Below are 22,045 nucleotides of genomic sequence, written 5' to 3' on the forward strand. Positions count from 1 at the left end.
GAACCAGCCTCATTCAAACCTAACATATAATGAGTTCGAAAAGCTTTGTGTCGCAATTAAAGATGAACCATTTCAAAAATGTTTCTACAGCATAAGCACAATGTGCACCAGTTTGCAGAAGTGTACTGACCTAGATGGAGCATACGTTGAAAAATAAACAATATAACTTAAACCAATTTTTCCAACTGTCATTTTCCACAAACTTTTTGAATCACCCTTATATATGCCAGAATACAAACGTACAGCTTTTTTTCTTCAACAGTGCATTAAGGTCATAAGGGGAACATGATAATCGATAGATTTGCTAGGAAAAAATCTGCAAAGTTTTTTTGTTATTTTACTCAAACTTTGGCTCAAATGTTTTCACAGTGAAAGTAACGTTAACACTTCACATTTACCAAAAGCTGGCAGGTCAACACACAAACATATACAAACTTTACCTTTTGAATTACTAGGTGCCACGACGTACATTTCAAGTTGTTATCTTTGGTACATTCTGAGGGGAATGGGGAAGGAGGCAGAGAGCAGGAGACGGGAAGGAGGGGGAGCAAGGATATTATGCATCCGCCGTGTTGATAAACAAATAGGCCTAATCCCTCTATAGGTTCGGCAGACTCTTTCTTCTCTGTTACTCTACAATGATTGGTTGAAATCCCTCCACCACGCTGCTGCATCGTATTGTTAGTCATGAGTACAGCATGTGTACATTTCCCACAGAACTCACATGTCTGCAGCTTTTTGCGTAGTTTAGAGTGGCAAGTTGTACCAGCGTATGTAGATGTCAAATTGCGTACCTGCAACGCAAAATGCGTACAGGTTGGCAGGTCTGAATTTAATACCCCCAACCCTCCCCTACAGTGGCTGCAGAAATGTGACAGCATCCTGATAATATCAGTATTTGTTCATTCTGGGCTTTTTAGTTGAGTGGATATGAACTGTGGTCCACACTCAACCACAGTAGGTGACAGTAATGCCTTAACACTGGACGCCACCTGCTTAAAACACTGAAATATAGGAAGGAGCCTGTTCTGAGCTACTGTAGAAATGTGGTACATCATAGCACATGCTGTGAATGAAGAGCCAAGACATTGCAAGAGTGAATAATCTTGCTGGGTGTCGGATAATCAATGTAACAGGAGTGAAAAAAGAAAAAATTTGCAGACTCTGAAGAAAAGTTACAGTGCTGGAAACATCACAGCTGAAATAAGCCATATTAAAGGGGCTGTACTGGTGTGTGAACTTTTCTTGTTTTCCGCTCCATGAACGGCAGTTTGTCCCGAGCCATTCCAAGGTAACAAGAATGACCCGGGAGCAAATGATACCACCTTCCAAATTGTAAGCAACATCACACAATGTACAAGAATAAAGTTATCGGCGTGTGTCCTCCATCTACATCACTGTGGAGGAAATCAACACTTCTATAGTGTGTTTAGTACAAAATCCAGAGTGTATGAGAATGTGATATCGAGGATAAGAGCACATCTAGGCATGCCATTTTAGCAAAGTTAACTGTTTAGCATCCACATACATAACCCAAGTCATATTTGTGGCCAAATTGTGATAACTGCATAACTTTCAGACTGTATAACAGTTCTCAGTTCAGCCTGTCTTCCCTGCTCTTCATCTTTGCTTTTCCAGTTGTTAACTGGGAAATTCCCACATGGTGGGATCAGCAAAGTCTTATCTTATCTTAGTCTCCTAACACTGCTGCTACATTTTTCATCATTGGCTATGACCTGAAAATAATATGACTTCAAAAATTCTGCCATAAGGCTAACAATATGTGTTCCATTGTTGAGAGCAACAGGTATGTTTCTGTATCATCTTATCCTAAATTCCTATTGGCTAGTTAGTCAGGGCAGGTCACACTGTGAAATGATCATCCTAAACCTCTTAACACATCAGAGTTAAGTCTTCAGTCTCAGCTCTTGGTCATCTCTCTGGCAGACGGACTGAGGACGACCATTTTAGACGTGACGAAAGACACTGTGGCCATGTCCCCACGAAACCGCATCTTTTCTTATCCGATCTTTTTCTTTGTTGTTTTCAAAAAATTGCTCCATAAACATGGAGTCATTACAGGAAATATCTGCATCCACACAAAACCACTGAAAAAGGTGTAGCATAAATGCCAGGCCTGTATGTGGCATTGTACTGCTCTCACAAAAAACACAGAAGAAGAAATGGAGCATGCGCATAAAGCTTGCTTGGTTCTACGGGTCTGATCCAATATTTCCTCCTGGTTGCCCCTCTCTGCAGTAGATCCAAGAGCATGTAGTGAATATTGTTGCTATGGCTGTTTGTTGCTCATTGTAATGAAAGAGGAGCTGAAGATTTTGATTCTATATTTCCAATAAGCTCAATAGCTGATGTAGCATGAGAACTAGTCTGTAGTCCACCATTGTTGTTGTTGTTGTGAAACGGTGTCTTGCTTCTGAGGTGAAAGGTTAGAGAAGTGGGGCTATGACATCATTGTTTTAGAAAAGTCGCGGTTTGGTTGTACAGATGAAGATGCGAAACGGGCGTTTTCAAATTTAGCCACTCTGGGACCCGGTTTCAAAAAGTTGCGGTTTCAGTGACTGAAAACGCTGGTTTTGTGTGGACGAAAGGCCTATCCAATACAAAACTTTCACAGATACGACCAAACTGTCTTCGTATAGACAGGTCCTGTAAAACTCTGTAAGTTTTCTCATCTTTCATCTGGGCCCAAAACCTTAAAAAGCATATCTGTGTCAAGAGTTCTCTCTCAAAAGTACAATATGAGATTGCAACATAGGAATATGGAAATCCCTCTGTAAGTCAACTATACTATATGCTTTGTCGTTTCTTTTTCAATAACGTTAATTCAGCAATATTTTCGCATGACCATTGACTGGAGGTCCTTTTGGTGATGCTAATTCCACACATCAAGAGAAAACACTCCGACTAACATGACCCAATCAACCCTGAGCAATGAGTAGCAGCATGCTGAGCTGTGTAGTTTCCTTTGACATTTCTCTTAGAAATGGCAAATCATTAGTTGAGCATCGTTTGTTCAAACTGCCTTTTGTTAACCATAATGATCTTGTTGTCTTTGTGATGCTCAAGTAGTGTCATGCTTGACTCGAGGGGACAGATAATAGTACACCATAGCCTTTAAGGATACAGCACTGTGAGAGGGTTGGTATACAATAATTAAAAACATCAGAAAAAATTCCTGCAGGCGGAGATGTGTTGAAAAAAAAATACTGAGGCTGACCTTTAAGTCACAGTACTTTTTTTTTCTCTCGCATGAATTTAACATAGGAGAGTGTAAGCATTTGTAAAAACAAACAGAATCAGCTTTTATAGATTTCTGTGCAAATTTGTCAGAAAAGAAGGTTCTAGGAGGTATTAGGATTAGTTTATTTATTAGTTTTAGTTCAATAAATCTGAATCACTGAACAATAAACTCAAGGGAATTACAAAATGCGGGAATGAACTTCAAGCTTTATCTTTTCAGCCTCATTATTTTCCCCCAAAGTCACAACTTTGAATTGGAAGCACAATATTAATGACCTCTAGCGGCACCAACTTCAGCCGATACCAGTAGTTTGGGACAATGTTGTTTTAGTGCAGATGAATCACTGTATCTCAGCTTAAAACAACACTTATCCCTCACATTTACTTGTTTACTGTATAGGGACCTGCATCTTGTCTCCATAAGAGAATTAAGACATGACAGGTGACAGTGTAAATAGATTTACATACCCATGAAGTAATAAATAACCCGATCACGTACACCCAGATTCAGTACTGACGGCACACGAGTCTCGGCTGTGGGTGTTCATCTCAGTGCACGGTCAAGTCAGGCACAAAGCTATAACATGGTGTAATGGGGCAGAAACATGGATGGTGGAGATACAGTAAGAGTGGGTGAAAGGCACTCAAAGAGCAAATACCTGCACCGAAGCCCCATAGTCCTATAATTCAATCAAACACATTACCTTACAATGTCAGAAGACCATTGTGAGATCCTTAATGTCGATCTGCTCTCAGATTTAAAGGGTTTGTCCTTGGCCCATACCCTACTCCTCCGGTTTCATTAAAGAAAAATATCAGTACAGTACTCTTTGGAAATTTCAGTGATTTCCACATGCATTTGAAGGAGCTTGAAATCCTTGGCCCTGAAGGACGAGGCCTTTCCCAGATTCTGCTTTGGTACCAGATCTTAATTACAATCATTTGCCGATACCATCTGTTTCAAATCACACCTTAACTTATAGTTTTAACCTTATTACTCATCTTAAATTGTTACCGTCCCAAATTTGTGGAATGTGTTTTAAGCCTGAATGGTTCAACAGATGTGTATGTACAATTCAAAAGAAGTTGATCAGACAATGCACTGTAATGGCCAAGTTCACAATGAAATGGTCGTTATGTATGTGTCGTCATTTTTCAGATTGTAAATCTCAAAAAGCACAATAGAACAAATGCAATTGCTTCACACTGCCATGATAAAATGAAAGTATCTTGTTAGAAAAGCTGTTTTCTAACAAGTCTCCATCAGTATATCAGGGGTTTGTACCTTTTTGAAGAGCAGGGAGTCGTCCATGTGCTCGGCGTAGACTGAGGTGAGTCTGTACTGGTTCGTAGTGGTGATGTCTATCTGGTATCCGGTCAGGACGTAGCAGACTGTGCGGAACTCCTGGATTTTCTTCTGGAAGACCTCTTTCAGCCTCTGGTTCTTTAGCTCAGAGCTCTCCATTTGCTTACGCAGATCTGAAATACACACCGAATTAAAAGAAGAGGGGTGTAAAGATTCACTGATACAAACTGGAAACCAAAATTAACTTGAAAGATACAACTGAACTGGTACACAAACCCCGGGATCCACAAAAACACACCATGAACAGAAAGGATAGTAGGGTTTTGATGTTATCAGTCAGTTGTTTGAAGCTTTGCTAATGTCAACTTGCACTGGCCTCTGACCCTCTATGAGAGTGATGTTAGTGTAATGTACAGGGGTTGGACAAAATAATGGAAACACCTTAAAAAATCAACAAAATATAATTCAATATGGTGTAGGTCCGCCTTTTGCGGCAATTACAGCCTCAATTCTCTGAGGTATTGATTCATACAACTTGTGAATTGTTTCCAAAGGAATTTTAAGCCATTCTTCAGTTAGAATACCCTCCAACTCTTTTAGAGATGATGGCGGTGGAAATCGACGTCTTACTTGAATCTCTAAAACTGACCATAAATGCTCAATAATGTTGAGGTCTGGGGACTGTGCCAGCCATACGAGATGCTCAACTTCATTAGAATGTTCCTCATGCCATTCTTTAACAATTCTAGCTGTATGGATTGGGGCATTATCATCTTGAGGTGAAGGTGTTTCCATTATTTTGTCCAACCCCTGTAGGTGAGTATATATCACACCTGGAAAGTCTAGTCTCGTTTGGGTTGGATCGCATTCTTATTGTACTTTTTGCTAGTGGACCAAAATTTGTAAACAGAAGCACGCATGTGACGAACTGCGCTGGCATTGGACAGAAAAGTCGGGAGGTGGGGTGAATCAGAGACAGCAGGTGTTGATGAAAACAAACGTGAAGGTCCTACATGACCATTGACCAAATGTCAACGAGACATTCCATCTCCTCATTGCCCCACGTCTGTCCACAGCTCATGGCTGCTGCTATTAGCTCTGGCTACCCATGCGGCTAGGCTACTTCCAGTTTTGTTGATTACCCACAATGTCACGTGGCTAAGGTGGCTCGACAAGCATAAAAAAGCGCATGGATCCTTGGTTTTGGTTTGTTTCGGCTTGAGGCCGGTTATATTCACATCAGAAGTGAACTGGCCCAGAGTCTGTTTGGTTTGAATCAGAGTTTGCATGTTTACATTCACACCTAGAAAAAAGTCTGGACTTTCCGGGGAAACAAACTCTGGTCTGCTTTAAATGGACCAAAAGAAGTAGGTCTGAATACACCTGATGACATGGTGAACAGTGCACTACCAACCTGAAATCCAAAGTATGGAAGGTAATAAATTACAGAAGAAGGAAGGAAAGATGAACAGAACATTGGCTGTTGTAGACTTGAAGAACAGTGATTACATTCATGGGAAACACAGCTGTTAACACTCACCTGGAGAGATGGTATTGTAAGTCATGACAAAGTTATAATGCAAAGTTGATGCCACAAGCAAGACAATACAAGACAAGAAAAGAGACTTTTTACAGCTTTTCCCAGGATGCACATTTGTATAGAGATACACAAAACAGGTGCATTTTCACCTAGATGTCTTTTATGTACATTTTCAATTTGAGACAACAGAAAAATTAAATTTCCGATTGGATGTATCGAAATTTTAGATTTTCAGTCAATTACCTTCATGTCCTTGAGTCCTCATCTGGAATCTGACATTATGGGCAAAAACATGTTTTGCACGGTCATAATGACCTTCACTTTTGGTCTCTAGCCATCCAAGTTCAATCAGCTGTGGGAGTTCAAGTCATAGTTTGTGATAAATCTCATGAGATACGCTCTAGTTATTCCTGAGACATTAAGTCCTTCAATGTAATGGTCATCCTGCATTTTTCACATGTCAGAATTCAGTCTTTGGTCATAAGACTGTGACAGTGGCCATCTGTCACCTCGCTGACGCCATTTTGGAACCGTAACCAATGGTATATTTCACAATATTCATCTGGAAGTGCTTAAAATCTCATAACGTGTACCTGATAGGAGAGTCATTTCTCATCCATGTAAAGAGAAAATGCAGTGTAGGAGTAATGGAAATTCCAGAGTACACAACAGTACAATGTGAATTATCTGCTTTGTAGGATTCAGGCAATATTTTAGGATCACTATGGAACAATTTAAGGTCCTTTTAGGGATCTATGCAAGACACATTCAGAGAAAACACATCAACTACCACTGTACCAATGGACAAATGGACAAAACATAACCAACATCAAGCATTTTGAGGTTGCCAAGCCATTCAACAAAAATAATAAAATCAAATTGTTACAAAGGAGTTAAGTAGTTAGTTACATTGTCCGGAGTGATTCCATGCCACATCCAGTTGACTGCATAAATAATCTTTAAATTCAACGTGTAACTATAAATATTAGGGCTAGAAATGAATCACATGTTAGAATTTTAGTATCATATTATTAAAAATGCTGAAACACAGATCAAGAAAGGAATGGCACACAATCAATAAAAAAAAAAAAAAAAAAAAAAGAAAACTGAGAAAACATACAAATCTTTCCTTAGATAAACTTTTGTGGTTATTCATATATCATTTTGTATTACACGATGCACTTCAATGCACCATGAAATCTTGGGTTCCGCTTTAAGTCCTAAAAGTATATTTAATACTCTTCAATACATTTTTAACTTCACACACATTTATTCTTAGTTGCAAATAGTGATTTTTTTTTTTTTATTTAACCTGACCAACATGTGCTAATATGGTTTTTGTTTGTTTTTTTAGATTTTCAGTTGTGTTAAAGCTCAAGCTTCAGGCATCCACAGGTATAGAAAAGGTACAGATATACATCATATTTGAATCAGAATATAATTTTTTGCATCCAACTCTTTATGAATACAGAAAGGTGTATGAAAAAGAGAATAAAATGAGATTAAATGAAAACTACTTCCTACCCTCTAAAACACTAATTGGACTGGATTGGTTTCCATGGACACACGGGGTAATGCCACTTTACCACAGGATGTCGGTAATATTAACGGCCAATTCATAAGGGGAAAAGAAATATCAGTAAAACTACCACAAGTGGGAGGGGTAAATCCATTCATGCTCCACCGTCCCCTCCTGTTGTCATGTGCATATAACGGTGCTTTCCAATTAGACTTGAGTGTCTAAAACAGAGCCCAACTCGGGCCACATATTTCTGTCCAAACCCAACCCGTGTCCCAACACAGCTGCGTCCAAACCCAACCTGAACCCGACAGCCACTTCAGTGTTTGTGTCCGAACCCGATAAGTTAAATCCAGTTGATCCCATATTTATGTTACAGATTGTCGTTAAATTTACTCATTTACACATTTGTGGTATGTGAACAGTACCTATATTAAATGACTACATGTGCAACAAAAAATGCTTTGCGTTGCCACTTTAGAAAGACTTGAGGTGACACGAGGATGCACACGCGCTTGTCTGACTGCCTACTGGAAAACTGAGTGCTTCTTCAACAGCCTTCATGCTTGAAAAAAAAAAAAGACTTGTAAACAGGATATGACGGAATATCTAGACACATATTAAGTACTGGTCTATTTGTAGGGGATTGGTATTACCTGGGGTCATTTTCCCAGACCCTTCTACAGAAGGTAAATGTCACGGTAATATTTACTGACATTGTGCGGTAGTGATTACTGACATAGCACATTCAAATGGGACTACAATCTCTAGCAATTATTACTTTACCCCACGTACCCATGTAAATCTAATCCCGTCCGAATAGGGTTTAAGCCAGTGTTTTTCAACCCTGGGGTCGCCTTAAATTCAAATTGGGTCGCCTGAAATTTCTAGTAATAGATAAAAATAAAAACTTACAAATAAAAAATATGTAGTGAGTTGAGAGAGACAATCACAATCCATGAAAGACATGACAAACTGTGAAGCTGAAACTGAAGCAGTGGCACTGTGGTACTGTTTATCTTTCAAATGTTCATTGTGGTCAGTTTCAGATGCTGTAGCTCTTTCATAATTCATAGTTTGAGTTCTTGTTTGTTCAGTATTAATTGTCAGCCTTGTAAATCCAAGCTGGACTGACAGTACATATCCTGACCAAGGAAAATAAAATTCTCACTTTGTGCAGTAATCTACACCTGGCTTTTCTGCATCCATCCATAATAGCACACATTATAGCGACCAAATGTTGTCTAAAATTAACGTTTATTTGCAACATAGTAGAGCAAACTATTACATGATCAAAAACAAATTAATTTTAGCAAAAAAAAGGCTCCGTTTTGAATGTGTGGGGTCGCCAGAAATTTGTGATGTTAAAATGGGGTCATGAGCCAAAAAAGGTTGGGAACTACTGGCTTAAGTGGTATTTGCAAGGTTATTATTGTTAACAAAAACTAACGAAATGATGAAAACTAGAATCGAAAAAACATTTTTGTTAACTGAAATAAATAAGAACTATAATTAAAAGAAAAAACGCTAACTAACTGAAACTGTATTGTGTGCTTACAAAACTAACTAAAACTTACAAAAATGAAGGATAAAATTCCCTTCGTTTTCGTCTTTGTCAGTGTCGGATTGATATGAAATCAATTTATTTCGGCCGACCAATTTTAGCAGGCGGCACCATATGGTTCTTCACAGTCCATCACGTTTCATCACTTGTCATTTAGAGTCAGCTTCTCATCACCACTCTACTTGGAAACATAGAGACTAAAGTTGGGAGAAAGCAGCAGAGTCCTGTATGGGATTTATTTTGAATACGATGGCGAGGAAGATAAAAAATGTGAAAAAACTAAAACTAAACTAAAACTAAGCATTTAGAAAAAACTGAAAACTAATAAAAACTAGCAAACCTGCTTTAAAAACTAATTAAAACTAACTGAATTAGAGAAAAAAAGTCACAACTAAATAAAACTAAACTACAGAGAAAAATCCAAAACTGTTATAACCTTGGGTGGTTATGCCGCTCTAAGTTTCTGAGTTAAACCGTTTCTCTTTAACTCTTTAGCTCTCTTCTTCAGAGTTCCACTCAACCCACTACGCTAACGCAGCATAGGTAGACAGCTCATTATCAGATATGCTTTCCCTGCAGCACTCCATCTGCTCAGTAAAGGCCTACAGAGCACTGTGATGCACAGAGAGGGGAGGGAACTAAAGCAGTGGGCTGTATCTCATGGCTGCAACCAGACACAATCATTTAAGTAGAAACACGATGGGCCTTGACTTTAATTTGTTGAAAATCAATTCGTGATAATTACTTGTGATTTGATGCGTGATTTGAAGAGGCAGAAAAATGAAGGTTGTCAGAGCACAAATTAAGCTTCATCCAGGAGATTATCACAATGTTATCAACGCAGTAAGAGTTAAAAGAGATACAGAAAAAGATGAGTGAGAAGGTGGGAATCAGGTGAAGAAAAGTCTCCTGTAGTGATTAGAAGTGGCTCAACAGCTGTTGTATTAATAGTTCATATACTACAGGAGTTCGGAATAGTTTGTCTTGCACCTCCACAATCACATAAAGACCTAAATATATTTTTACCATTCTGTGTTATAGAACTGACAAATGTAATTTAACCAGCATGATGTTTTGCGTCATTGCTTCGGTAAAACATCAATGTGAAGTAAAACTGTGCACAGCTGAACATCTACACCAAGGATATCTATTCGTTACTACAGTGAGATCATGTGAACTTATTTTTATTTCCTCAGCAGTAGATTAACGCCTTGAATACATACTCCTGTGGGTTACAGTTGATTAACCCATAAAGATCCAGTGTTACTTTTGTGGCAGTTCACAAACAAATTTTTCTCTCTATTTAATCTTTCTTAAGTAATTTATCACCATTTATTGTGACATTATCCTCTGTATTTTGCATTTTTTCAATGAAAATCTGGTATTTTCCCATATTTAATTCACTGATCATGTAGATGTTCATAAAAGCGCAGATTAAAGTTGATCGTCACAATATCAGAAACTGAGAAAAATGAAGCAAACATGACTTTTTCAACAAAAAATATCATTAACTGAGCATAAACCAAGATCTAACTCCATGGGTTTTACTTGTGAATCAATGTTGTAGAAGATGACTGTGTTCCACGTTCACTACGGAGCCTCTGAAAGTCCAAATGGGTCATATCTGATGGCCATGAAAAGATGATAAATTGCATTTTACACCAATTATTTACTTGTATTAATAGGGTTAATGGATCGACAGGAACTATGGAAATAGAGAAATACAAACAACCCATTTAGCAAACTGAAAACAAAACACAAGCTTGTATTTCAAGTTGAAGATGTGGGATTTGAAATGTTTTCTTCTAAATTTAATCTGTTGTACTACTTAAAGGTGACCAACAATGAATGTTTTCTCTCTTGACACTGTGAATCAGTCAGTACAAGGTTATATCAGAACAGACAAAACTACAGAAGTTAGTTTTTCAGAAGAATATATTATTAACTGAAGAAAAAAAACCCCATCTCTATATGTTGTCATCGATTCAACTCCATGGGTTTTACTGGTGAATCAATGTTGTAGAAGATGACGGTGTTTCCACGTTCACCATGGAGCCTCTGAACACCCAAATGGGTCATATCTGATGACCATGAAAAGTTGACAAAGTGTGTTTTACGGCAATTATTTACATGTATTGATAGGATTAGTAGAATGACATTTATTAAACATTTTAGATCAGTAGATGGTATTGGTCGCCAGTGGCTGTTTGGGTCTTTAAGGGTTAAATGAAGAAGTTTTGTGGTAACCATAGACAGGAACAGTAAAACAAGTCCCATTCTGAAGCAGTGAGATTTACGAGACTTGGCCATTGCTATGTTGGAGCTAGAAGTGACTATATTTGGACAAAAGGTGGGGAAAATGTATGAGATGAAGGGTCATTTTAGTTAGCAAGGAGTCAGTGGGGAGTAAACACTAAACACTAGCTTGCAGAATTGGTAAACAGCAATAATCACTTGAATGTTTGGAATTTGCAGGAGTCCTGTGTGGCTGGAGCAACGCACTTTGAGATATTTTTGCACTGGCTTCATTTTAGAGCTGAAGTCCTTGTCCTTTGGTGCTGACAGAGTCTCCGCAGGGACCATCTACAAGTGTAAGACTAAGCAATCCCAAAACCTCACCTTTCTTTTTTTTTTTTTAATCTTAGTGGTACAGATGAAACTTTTATATGAAGTAAGCACAAGATGGTGACCTCTGAGAAACTGCATGACAAACCAGATGTTGTAGATGCAGGAGATAATCAAACTTTTGGTCATACAAAATTAAGCTTTAGGGACTTCACCCCTACATAGCATACTGTCATCAAAATCATTCACACAATTGTCACCTGTTGGTAATGCTACAACACTTACTTTACAATTAACTAATAGCTGTAGCATGAGCAATAGTTCCCCACGGATGTTTTAAACTGGTCATATTTTGCTAAACCCACTTTTATTAGTCTTTGGTATATTTATTTGTGTATTTGGGGACGATAATAGTAAGAAAAATTTGAACCCTCCAGGTGCTGCAAAGCTATATTTATATTCATTCCGGCAAAAATCAACTGGATTTCTACAACCTGTTTTAATTCCTGCTTAATTTGTCATGTTTTATAAGTAGTTACATCATGACATTCGCACATATAAAGTCAAAACTTCCGATGAATATTTCTTTGAGTACGCCATAATTGTTTATCAGCAGCAGCGGTTGTAGTCCATACTAAAAATATGTCCAAACTTCAAGCTGATTACCTAAAATGTTCAGTCATTGGTTGAATGGGACAGAGCAGCACAGCCAACAACCTGGAGGGGGTGGGATGTGAAGTGGCTTATGTGCATTTAAAGGGCCAGCGCTCAAAATGACCTTTCTGGTGTCATCACTCAGAAATAGGATTGAAGACGGACCTGTGGAGTTGAATTAATGAAGAATTCAGACCCAATCATAGCATTTACAGTTTATGCAGACCACAGGGAAATGTTTTAAAATGCATAATTCAATTTAAAAAAGCAAAATATCACTCTTTTAAGTGATTCTGGTCTATTTTGTAGTATCTCTGTTCAGTGTTATACTTGGTAGATATTCCCTGTATATTAGTCTGACTGAAGGGTTTGCTTTGAAGAAAATATTGTTGTAACAGTTAAATATTGCAGGAACATTCAGCATTATTATGTCTGATGATGCTTGACAATCAATCCAGGAGCACAGTTTCTAAACTGAGTACAGATTTACATGCTCTTGTGATTTTTAACACCTTCCAAAGCCTGGCATTTAATTTTGTCAAATATGTTAGGTAGATATATAGATACATAACTTTATTTATCCCACAGTGGGCAACTCCGTTTAGCGGTCTCCAATACGGTTTCAGTGGCTCATAGAACAGTATACAAAAAAAAAGACAGCTCAGACACTGACATTTCAGATATCATCATCATACACATACACACACCGTCAGTGTGAGCAGCTCAAAACAATCAAAGGGACCCTACAACTCTAACTTATTCAGCAGCCTTATGGCAGAGGGAATAAATAGGTTTGTGTATATCTGGTTGTTCTCCTCTGAGGTGCATAGTATCGTCTCCCTGATGGCAATAGGGTGAATCTGTCTTTGAGGATGTGGTCTGGTTGGTTTAGGATTCTCCTGGCTTTTTGCACCACCTGCTTCTTCCATAAAGAATTCAGGTCTCTGTTGAACTCCTATAATTTCGGAGCAGACTCTAATGATGGTGTTGAGACTGTTTTTGTCTTTCACAGACAGCCCATTATAAAAGCAAACAAGTGGTTCCAGGCACAACAAACCCCGCCCCTCGCACATATTGTCGCTTATTTTGGCATCGATCCAGCTGATGTCATCTTGTCTATGTGTGTGCTGATGTCAGCATATGAATTGCCTCTATATATGTGCCAAATTTGAAGTAAATTGAAACAAAATTGATGTTTTTATAGACATTTGAATTTTCACCAATTATGAGTAAATGGGAGAAAAAAAGATTTACAAAGTCATAAAAAATTTGAACTTTGACCTACTGTTCCCAAAATGTAATCACATCTATTCTGCGTCACTGGCAATCTATAAACCCAATTTGGTATGAATTCAACCAACAGTTTTGCTGCTACAGAGATTTGACATTTCACCCATTATAAGTAATGGGAAAAGAAAAAGATTTTTAACATTCATAAAAAAATTGGAACTTTGACCTACTGTTCCCAAAATGTAATCACATCTATTCTGGGTCACTGGCAATCTATAAACCCAATTTGGTATGAATTCAACCAATAATTTGCTGCTAGAGAGTTAACAATAAAAAAAACAAACAAACAAATAAATAAACAAACCGAACCAAAAAGAGTACCCCTTGCCTCCCCCTCGGGGGGACGGGGTAATTACCTCCGCCAAGGAGGTTATGTTTTTGCCAGGGTTTGTTTGTTTGTCTGTCTGTTTGTTTGTTTGTTTGTTTGTTTGTCTGTCCGTTAGTGTGCAACATAACTCAAAAAGTTATGGACAGATTTGGATGAAATTTTCAGGGTTTGTTGGAAATGGGATGAGGAAGAAATGATAAAATTTTGGTGGTGATCGGGGGTGGGGGGGCCCACGAGGGGGGGGGGCACTGATCGTTAGTGTGCAACATAACTCAAAAAGTTATGGACAGATTTGGATGAAATTTTCAGGGTTTGTTGGAAATGGGATAAGGAAGAAATGATTAAATTTTGGCGGTGATCGGGGGTGGGGGGGCCCACGGGGGGGGCCACTGATCAGCCTTGGCGGAGGTCTGCGCTCTCCGAGTGCTTCTAGTTAACTCTTAAAACAAGATAAATTATCTAACACTTCTCAATCTAATTTTTTTTTTTTTTTTTAATCTTAGTAAGAACCAAATAATTTGCAGTGTAGTGACTGTGTTTTTGTCGAATCTGAGCTGAGAATTAAACCAAGTACAGAGGTCCACAATTTGGACGTCCTCACCATGAATACTACTAGGCTCAGACTAAGACTTCTCCTTCCTAAAATCAATAATCAGCTTCTTAGTCTTCGTCACGTTTAGGTCAAGGAGGTTCTCGTCACATCACTGCACACATGATGTCAGAGCAGGGCCATGACTTCTCTATGAACCCTGATGAAGTGATAGCAGGGCAGTATCATCTGAGAATTTCACCAGGTAACTGACCTGTTGGCCAGACTTACAGCTGTCTGTGTACATTATAAAAAGGAGGGGTGAAAGTACACAGCCCTGAGGAGACCCAGTGTTTGAAGTGATAAAATCAGACATAAAACGGTTTATAAAAACCTGCTGAACTCTGTCGGTTAAGAAATTTAAAAGCAACAATAAATATTGATCTGGTAAAAGAAAATAAGAAGCCAAACTCTCAATTAAAATATGAGGCTATGTATATTTATGTAATAATAATAATAATAATAATAATAATAATGGATTACAAGCTATAGCGCTTTTCGAGGCACCCAAAGCACTTTACTTTATCGACCCATTATTCCAGTGGTTCCCAACCTTTTTTGGCTTGTGACCCCATTTTAACATCACAAATTTCTGGCGACCCCACACATTCAAGACAGACATTTTTTTGCTAAAATTTATTTGTTTTTGATCATGTAATAGTTTGTTTTACCATGTTGCAAATAAATGTTAATTTTAGATGACATTTAGTCTATGTTATGTATTTTATTATGGACGGAGGCAGAAAAGCCAGGTGTAGATTACTGCACAAAGTGAGAATTTTATTTTCCTTGGTCAGGATATGTACAATCAGTCCAGCTTGAATTTACAAGGCTGACAAATTAATACTGAACAAACAATAACTCACACTATTAATTATGAAAGAGCTGCAGCATCTTAAACAATGAACATTTGAAAGATAAACAGTACCACAGTGCTTCAGTTTCAGCTTCAGTTTGTCATGTCTTTCATGTATTGTGGATGTCTCTCTCAATTCACCATATATTTTTTATTAGTAAGTTGTTTGTGTTTTTTGCTTTTTTGTATCAATTACTAAAAATTTCAGGCGACCCCATTTGAATTCCACATGACCCCACGTGGGGTCCTGACCCCAAGGTTGAAAAACACTGCATTATTCATTTGCTCACACATTCTCACTCTGGTGGTAGTAAACTACATTTGTAGAAGGAAGTATCGCTGCCAGTTGGTGCCTACGGCCCCTCCAAACATTCATACCCATTCATACACCAGTGTGAGTGGCACTGGAGGCAAGAAAGGTGGAGTGTCTTGGCCAAGGACACAACGGACTAAACCCTTGACTGCCAACCGCCAAGCGTTGACCGCCAACCCTTCGGTTATTGGATGACCGACTCTACCTCCTGAGTCATGGCCGCCCCTGTGTGTATGGAAATATTACAAAACTACACAACAATGTCATGAACCAGAACACGACATCTGTGTAGATAGTTATGCTATTAACGCTTCTGATCACATATGAATATTATGTGTTCTATAATAAAGTGAACATTTTATAGAATTTTCATAACATTACTTCTTCTCGCCACTTATCTCTCCATGAAACTTAACCTATTATATTTCTGTCTGTCATCACTAAACAAATCAGTGGTGGTACAGTCTAAACTTGCAGGTTTATGGAAGTCTCAGTGTGCTGTCTCTCTGCTGGGTTCCTGGGCTTGTCTTAAGTGTCAGTCAGCGCTGATGACAAACTCTTTCAAGAGTTTAGGGAAAATGACATAACTGTCACTGGCTGACAGTTATCAAAATGCCCGGAAAATTGTTGTTAATTCTCAAGTGATGGCATGAAGTAGACACTGCGTGAACATGCAGACAACTTTACACGGGGACATGCTGTGAAACGGAAGAAATAAAAATGCATAAACATACTGTATATGCTAATGCGTGCTGAATCACTGCATCAAAGTATTAGGGGTTAGATGGATTTTTGCAAGAACTGTCATGCTTATGAGAATGCAAGTGTCATCTGACTTTTGCCTTTAATTGGTCTCTGAGGGTCTGCGGAAACTGTCTGTTAAAAGCTGTCAGAAAATAATCAACTGCTCAGAAACTGTCTTATTCATACATCTCTGTCAACTCGCTCCTCAAACTCCTACAGCATGCATTTGGATCTGCACTTTGCTTTTCATCCAAATATATACTTTTCCACAGTTAAACACAACTATGAACAGATCAGACCAAAATGCCATTGAAAACCTCCAGCATGTGACCCTGAAGATGAATGGCTGCAGTCCATCAAACAAAGTTGCTTGTATTTTAGCTCCAGGAATGAAATAAAACAGCCAACGGCAATGAGGAAGACTGATGGAGAGTCTGGCAAGACACATGAAAGCTATGATGGAAAATCAGGGTTATTCCAGCAAATATTGATTTCTGAACTCTTCCAAAGTTCAAACGTAAGTAACCATTTTGTGTTATTTTGACCAATACTTATTTACTGCAAATACAGGATTGGAAACAATTAACCAACCAGTAATTTTCTGTAGAAATTCAATACAAAAGCCCTTCAACATGGAGAATTTTGTTTGCATTCATTAAAAGGGTTAAACAGTTACAGCGATATAGACCAACCAGCCATAACACTGTGACCACTGAAAGGAAAACTGGTAATAATATTGATTCATTCAGGACAATAGTTCCTTTCACCGGGTTGAATATAGTGAACATTTAGTCCTTGAAGCTGATGTGTTGGAAGCAGCAAAATGAGCAACTGATGTTGACAAAGGCCACATTTTAACAGTGATGACTGGGTCAGAGCGTTTCCACAACAGCAGGTCTTGTTGGGTGTTCCTGGTCTGCAGTGGTTAGTGCCGACCAAAAAAAACAAAACAAGGAAGAACATCCCAATCTCAGGACCACTGAGCATCTGTGGGAGGTGTTGGATAGATAAATCTGATCCATGGAAGTCCACCGTTCTACTTCCAGGACTTCAGGGATCTGCTGCTTGCGTCTTGGTCTAGATACCACAGCAGACCTTCAGAGATCTGGTGGAGTCTAGGCCTCGGATCAGAGCTGTTTTTTGTGGAAGGTGAACCTACATAATATTACACAGGTGGTAATAATGTTCTGCTCCCATAGATGCTGGATTTGTTGAAATCTTGTTTGTTTAGATACTTTTGGCTGGTGCTAACCACTTTACACTGGAAATGAACAATTACATCTGGAGATGATCTGACTCAGTGATTTGTACATCACAATTTCTCCTTTGTCCAAGTGTCTCAGATCCCTACTCTTGTCCATTTTGCCGTTTCTAGCACATCAATGTCGAGGTCCACATGTTCCCTTGCTGCCTAATATATCCACCCACTGACAAATCCCTTTGGAAAGAGATAACCAACATTAACAACACTGTCAATGCCATAACGTTATGACCGATCAGTGGACAATAGACATGAAAAAATCTGATAAGACAAGATATTCAATAAAAAAATGTGTAGAAACATGAAATACTGGAATTTTGAGTGATTATTGAGTGCATGAGCTACACTTACAACATAAGACAATCAAAAGTATGACCATTTTATGATACAATACGATACACTTTATTATCCCCTTAGGGAAATTTGTCTTTGACTCCAAGAGCTGCACAAGTGAAGCTGCCAATTAATAACACAGAAGTATTAGACAAGACCAAAGATGCAATCACATAACCCACACATATTGCACATACCCATATCGCACAAGACTTTCATAGATACTTAAAAAGAAATAAGCAAGAAATAAATAACAATGACAAAGAATAAAATACAGCAAGATAAGATAAGGTAAAAAAGATGAGATAACATTTTGATCTGGCAGAGGTAGTGGCCAGGTACATCTTTGTTATAAGACGTATAAACCACATTAGATCAAATGCAATATCCACACAACTTGAATTAGAATTAGACTGTGGCCTGATTTGTCGCGAGAGAGTCCTAAAGCAGCAGGAATCGTAATCGGGGGGGGGGGGGGGGATATGTTCACGTTCCATCTGCAGTTCTTTCCTCTAAGTCCAAATCAAAGGACTTCATATTAGGGATGCGATTTATCAATTAATCCATTAATTATTAGTTGGTTGACCTTATCGATTGATTAACGATTAACTGAAAAGCTGCGATTTTCTTGAGAACCTGAATTTCTCTTTCAAGTCTATAAGAACAAAAGCTAAATATTGTTTATATACTTCATGAAAAAGCACGTCATATTCCTTAATGACTGATTTATTGTACCATTGGATAAAGTCCAGGCAATGACATTTATGGAGTAGAACTTAAGAAATTCTGCAGAGAAATTCAATAAAATAAATGGATCTTAAGAGGGGCAGTTTAGAAGAAATGAGCTTTTCTGACTTTGCATCACTAGCTGACATGATGGAGCGAGATTTCAGCGGGGATGCCCCACCCCTCCCTGCTGACCATGGGACATAATGCAGGACATACCTGTGTCCCGGATCAGGAGACTGGAGGATGTTTTCAACTTCTGTCTCACTGACCAGATAGTCCAGATGACCATGGACTACACCAACCTCCAGGGAAAATGCTCCAATCTGATACCGACCCCGCATTTGTGCGTGTATTTAGGCCGCTCCCACAAACAGATGGGCCTATCTGTGTTTTGCTCCACCATGTCCCTAAAGCCATTCTAACTCATCAACGCCATGGTCCGGTTTGACGGTTATCCAAGCCGCGACATTATTCAACTTCAGTGATGAAGCCTACTTTAGGCAGTGGTGCCCCCTACTGTCAACACCATAAATCCCGCCGTGGAATAGGGCAATTAACCAACAATTAATAATTTAATCAAGCAAATTCTTATCGACAATTAATTGATAGTCGATCAATTGTTTACATCCCTACTTCATATAAAGATGAATGATTTGTGCTACTTTGGAAAAGATAAAGCACTTTTCCAAGCTTCTATGTTGATGCTGGAATAGATGAGTAGATTCATGCCTGAGTGAGTCGTTAGAGCGGTTGGTTATTACAGCTGTCAATCATGTATTCACCCCCCCACACCACCTACCTGAAAACACATGCAAGCCACCAAAACCTCCCATCCTGGTCCACAGAGGAGGTAGATTTCTTGTTATCTTGAAAGTTAATTATTGATTTTTGGCCCAGGGACGCCTACAAACCATCATGCTTTAAAGCTTTAAATGTTTCTACACTGTGATGGAGCATTTCAGCAAAGTGTTTGCGGAAATCAAATGACGAATCAGAGCTCAGAGGCTGGATCGGCACCTCAGAGTGTCTACATTTCTTTACTCCAAAGCCATCATTTCTTCAGTTATAATTTTATTCAACAGCAACAACTTGTAACAAACTCTACAAGTTAAAGTAGACAACCAGAACACTTTTATTGCTGACAGATGCTGAAGAATCTCCATAAACAGAGCAATATAAATAAACCCACTGGTAATTGGGTATCTTAAAATGCCTGTTAGCTGAGAATTTAAGTTTTAATAGTGGTGTTAATCATTTATTTAACGACACAAGACGTATTAATTGTCTGAGAAGCAGATTAAGTCACAAATTCAGATCAATCACAAGCTGGTTTCATTACATACTTCTTCCTTGGGGAGATGACTATTTTACATCTGTTGTTTTTTATTCTCACACATGCACAGAGGGTTATGTGATCATTTCTGCATTTAAGTCTATATCTGATGCTCATATAAAGTTCAAATTCTCAACACACCTGGTACAATCTCGAAGCCAATAAATCTTGGAGGATTTTCCAGACAAGAACACCTATCACAAACAAAATGTGTACCATCTGTTTAGCCTGAACTCAACACACTGGACAAGAAGAACATTCATTATCCCTTTAGATGAAAGACACAGGAACTAATGAGAAGTCTTCACTAAAGATAGGAAGAGGGAAGACAGGTGTGGATATTAGTATAAAAGAGAAGTAGAGGGAAAAAAGATAAAAGACAGGATGTTGGTGAGCAGGAAGAGAGAAAAGACATGTGGTCCTCTGTCAGCAGATGAACTAACAGAGTTCAAGGGCCGAAATGCCTGAACTCTGATTAAATATTTAACCCTGTCATAACTCTGTATCCCCCTCTAACCACTGAAGTGGATGTGGACACTGTTCAGTAGAACTAAAATAAGACAGACTTGTTCAAAGTTCATCAAAGCCACATGACATGGGTTGATAAACTGAGGTTTATCATGGCATTTAATTAATGTGACATCCATATGCACCACTATACAGGGTGTATCAAAAAAACTATACATTTGAAAAATTACCCCCAGTTTCGCATTTGATAATTTTTGGAATTTTCTTTCATAGACGTCGGTAGGTAGGGGATTGGTGGGTATTTGTCCAAATTTACAGACCCAGGTTTCCATGCATCAGTGAGTAGGGTTAGGGTTAGGGTTAACCCTAACCCTAACTTGGCCTGTCCTCAGTGACATTTTCAGGCCTAAACAAGTTGAATTAACTTTGAAAGGCAGGCAGCAGCTGCCATGGGTAAAGAAATGAAACTGACATGGCGGCCAAAGTGTTAATGCTGTAACCTGGCAATTTTGTGGAAAACAAGATGGATGCCCATTGTCCCCTCCCATGACCTTTGATTGGATTTAAATCCCACCGCTACTTCACGCAAACCAGTTTTAACTTGGATTGCGTAATTTGCCCCTGCTCACCCATGCATGAAAACCTGGGTCTGTAAATTTGGACAAATATCCACCAATCCCCTACTTACCGACGTCCAGAAAAGAAAATTCCAAAAATTATCAAATGCGGAACTGGGGGTAATTTTTCAAAATGTATAGTTTTGTTTTTTTTTTTATACACCCTGTAGTAATCTACTCCCACTACTACTACCCCGACTACTACTTTGGGCTGCTCCCTTTAGGGGTCATCACAGCAAATCACCTGCTGCCATCTGACTCTGTCTCTTGCATGATCTTCTTTTACAGAAACTACTTGCACATTCACTAAATAACCCAGGCCCCGACTGATCCAATATGAAAGTCATGTTTGTGATCTGCACGGTTGGTTTGGCAGAAGTTTTACATCAGATCCCCTTCCTGATGCAACCCTCCCCATTTATCCAGGCTTTGGACCAGCACTAGAAACCAGAACTAGAATTACGACTGTGCCTAAAACTGAAACCAGTGGCTATATTAATGAGTAACGTAATAACTACGGTGTAAAAAAGAATAGAGATAAGTGACACATGTGCAAACAAGCTAGTCTCAAGCTTTAACATTTAAGTCTAAGGCAAGTTCTAAGTTTTTGTAGTGAACATTCAGTTAAAAGCAAAGAAAGACAGATCAAATTATTGTTCAGATCAAACAAATGACAAGACAAACAAACTTCTGTTGATTCATCCTACATGAGAGGTTAGCCGAGGTCATATACAAACTTCCCAAACAACAACAATGGAGAGAGAGAGAAAGAGCG

At 38.6% G+C, this 22,045-nt stretch overlaps 1 protein-coding gene across 2 annotated transcripts in view; it reads right to left on the reverse strand.

Moving 5' to 3' along the window:
• mad1l1 (mitotic arrest deficient 1 like 1) overlaps positions 1 to 22,045 on the reverse strand; it is a 162,965-nt gene that overhangs the window by 52,879 nt on the left and 88,041 nt on the right. For both annotated transcript variants that reach the window (XM_030145717.1, XM_030145709.1), the window contains exon 17: positions 4,547 to 4,740. In XM_030145717.1, coding sequence (XP_030001577.1) covers positions 4,547 to 4,740 — 194 coding nt within the window. The remainder of the gene's footprint in view (positions 1 to 4,546; positions 4,741 to 22,045) is intronic.

Source organism: Sphaeramia orbicularis, chromosome 1 (assembly GCF_902148855.1).
Source record: "Sphaeramia orbicularis chromosome 1, fSphaOr1.1, whole genome shotgun sequence".
Taxonomy (NCBI): Eukaryota; Metazoa; Chordata; class Actinopteri; order Kurtiformes; family Apogonidae; genus Sphaeramia; species Sphaeramia orbicularis.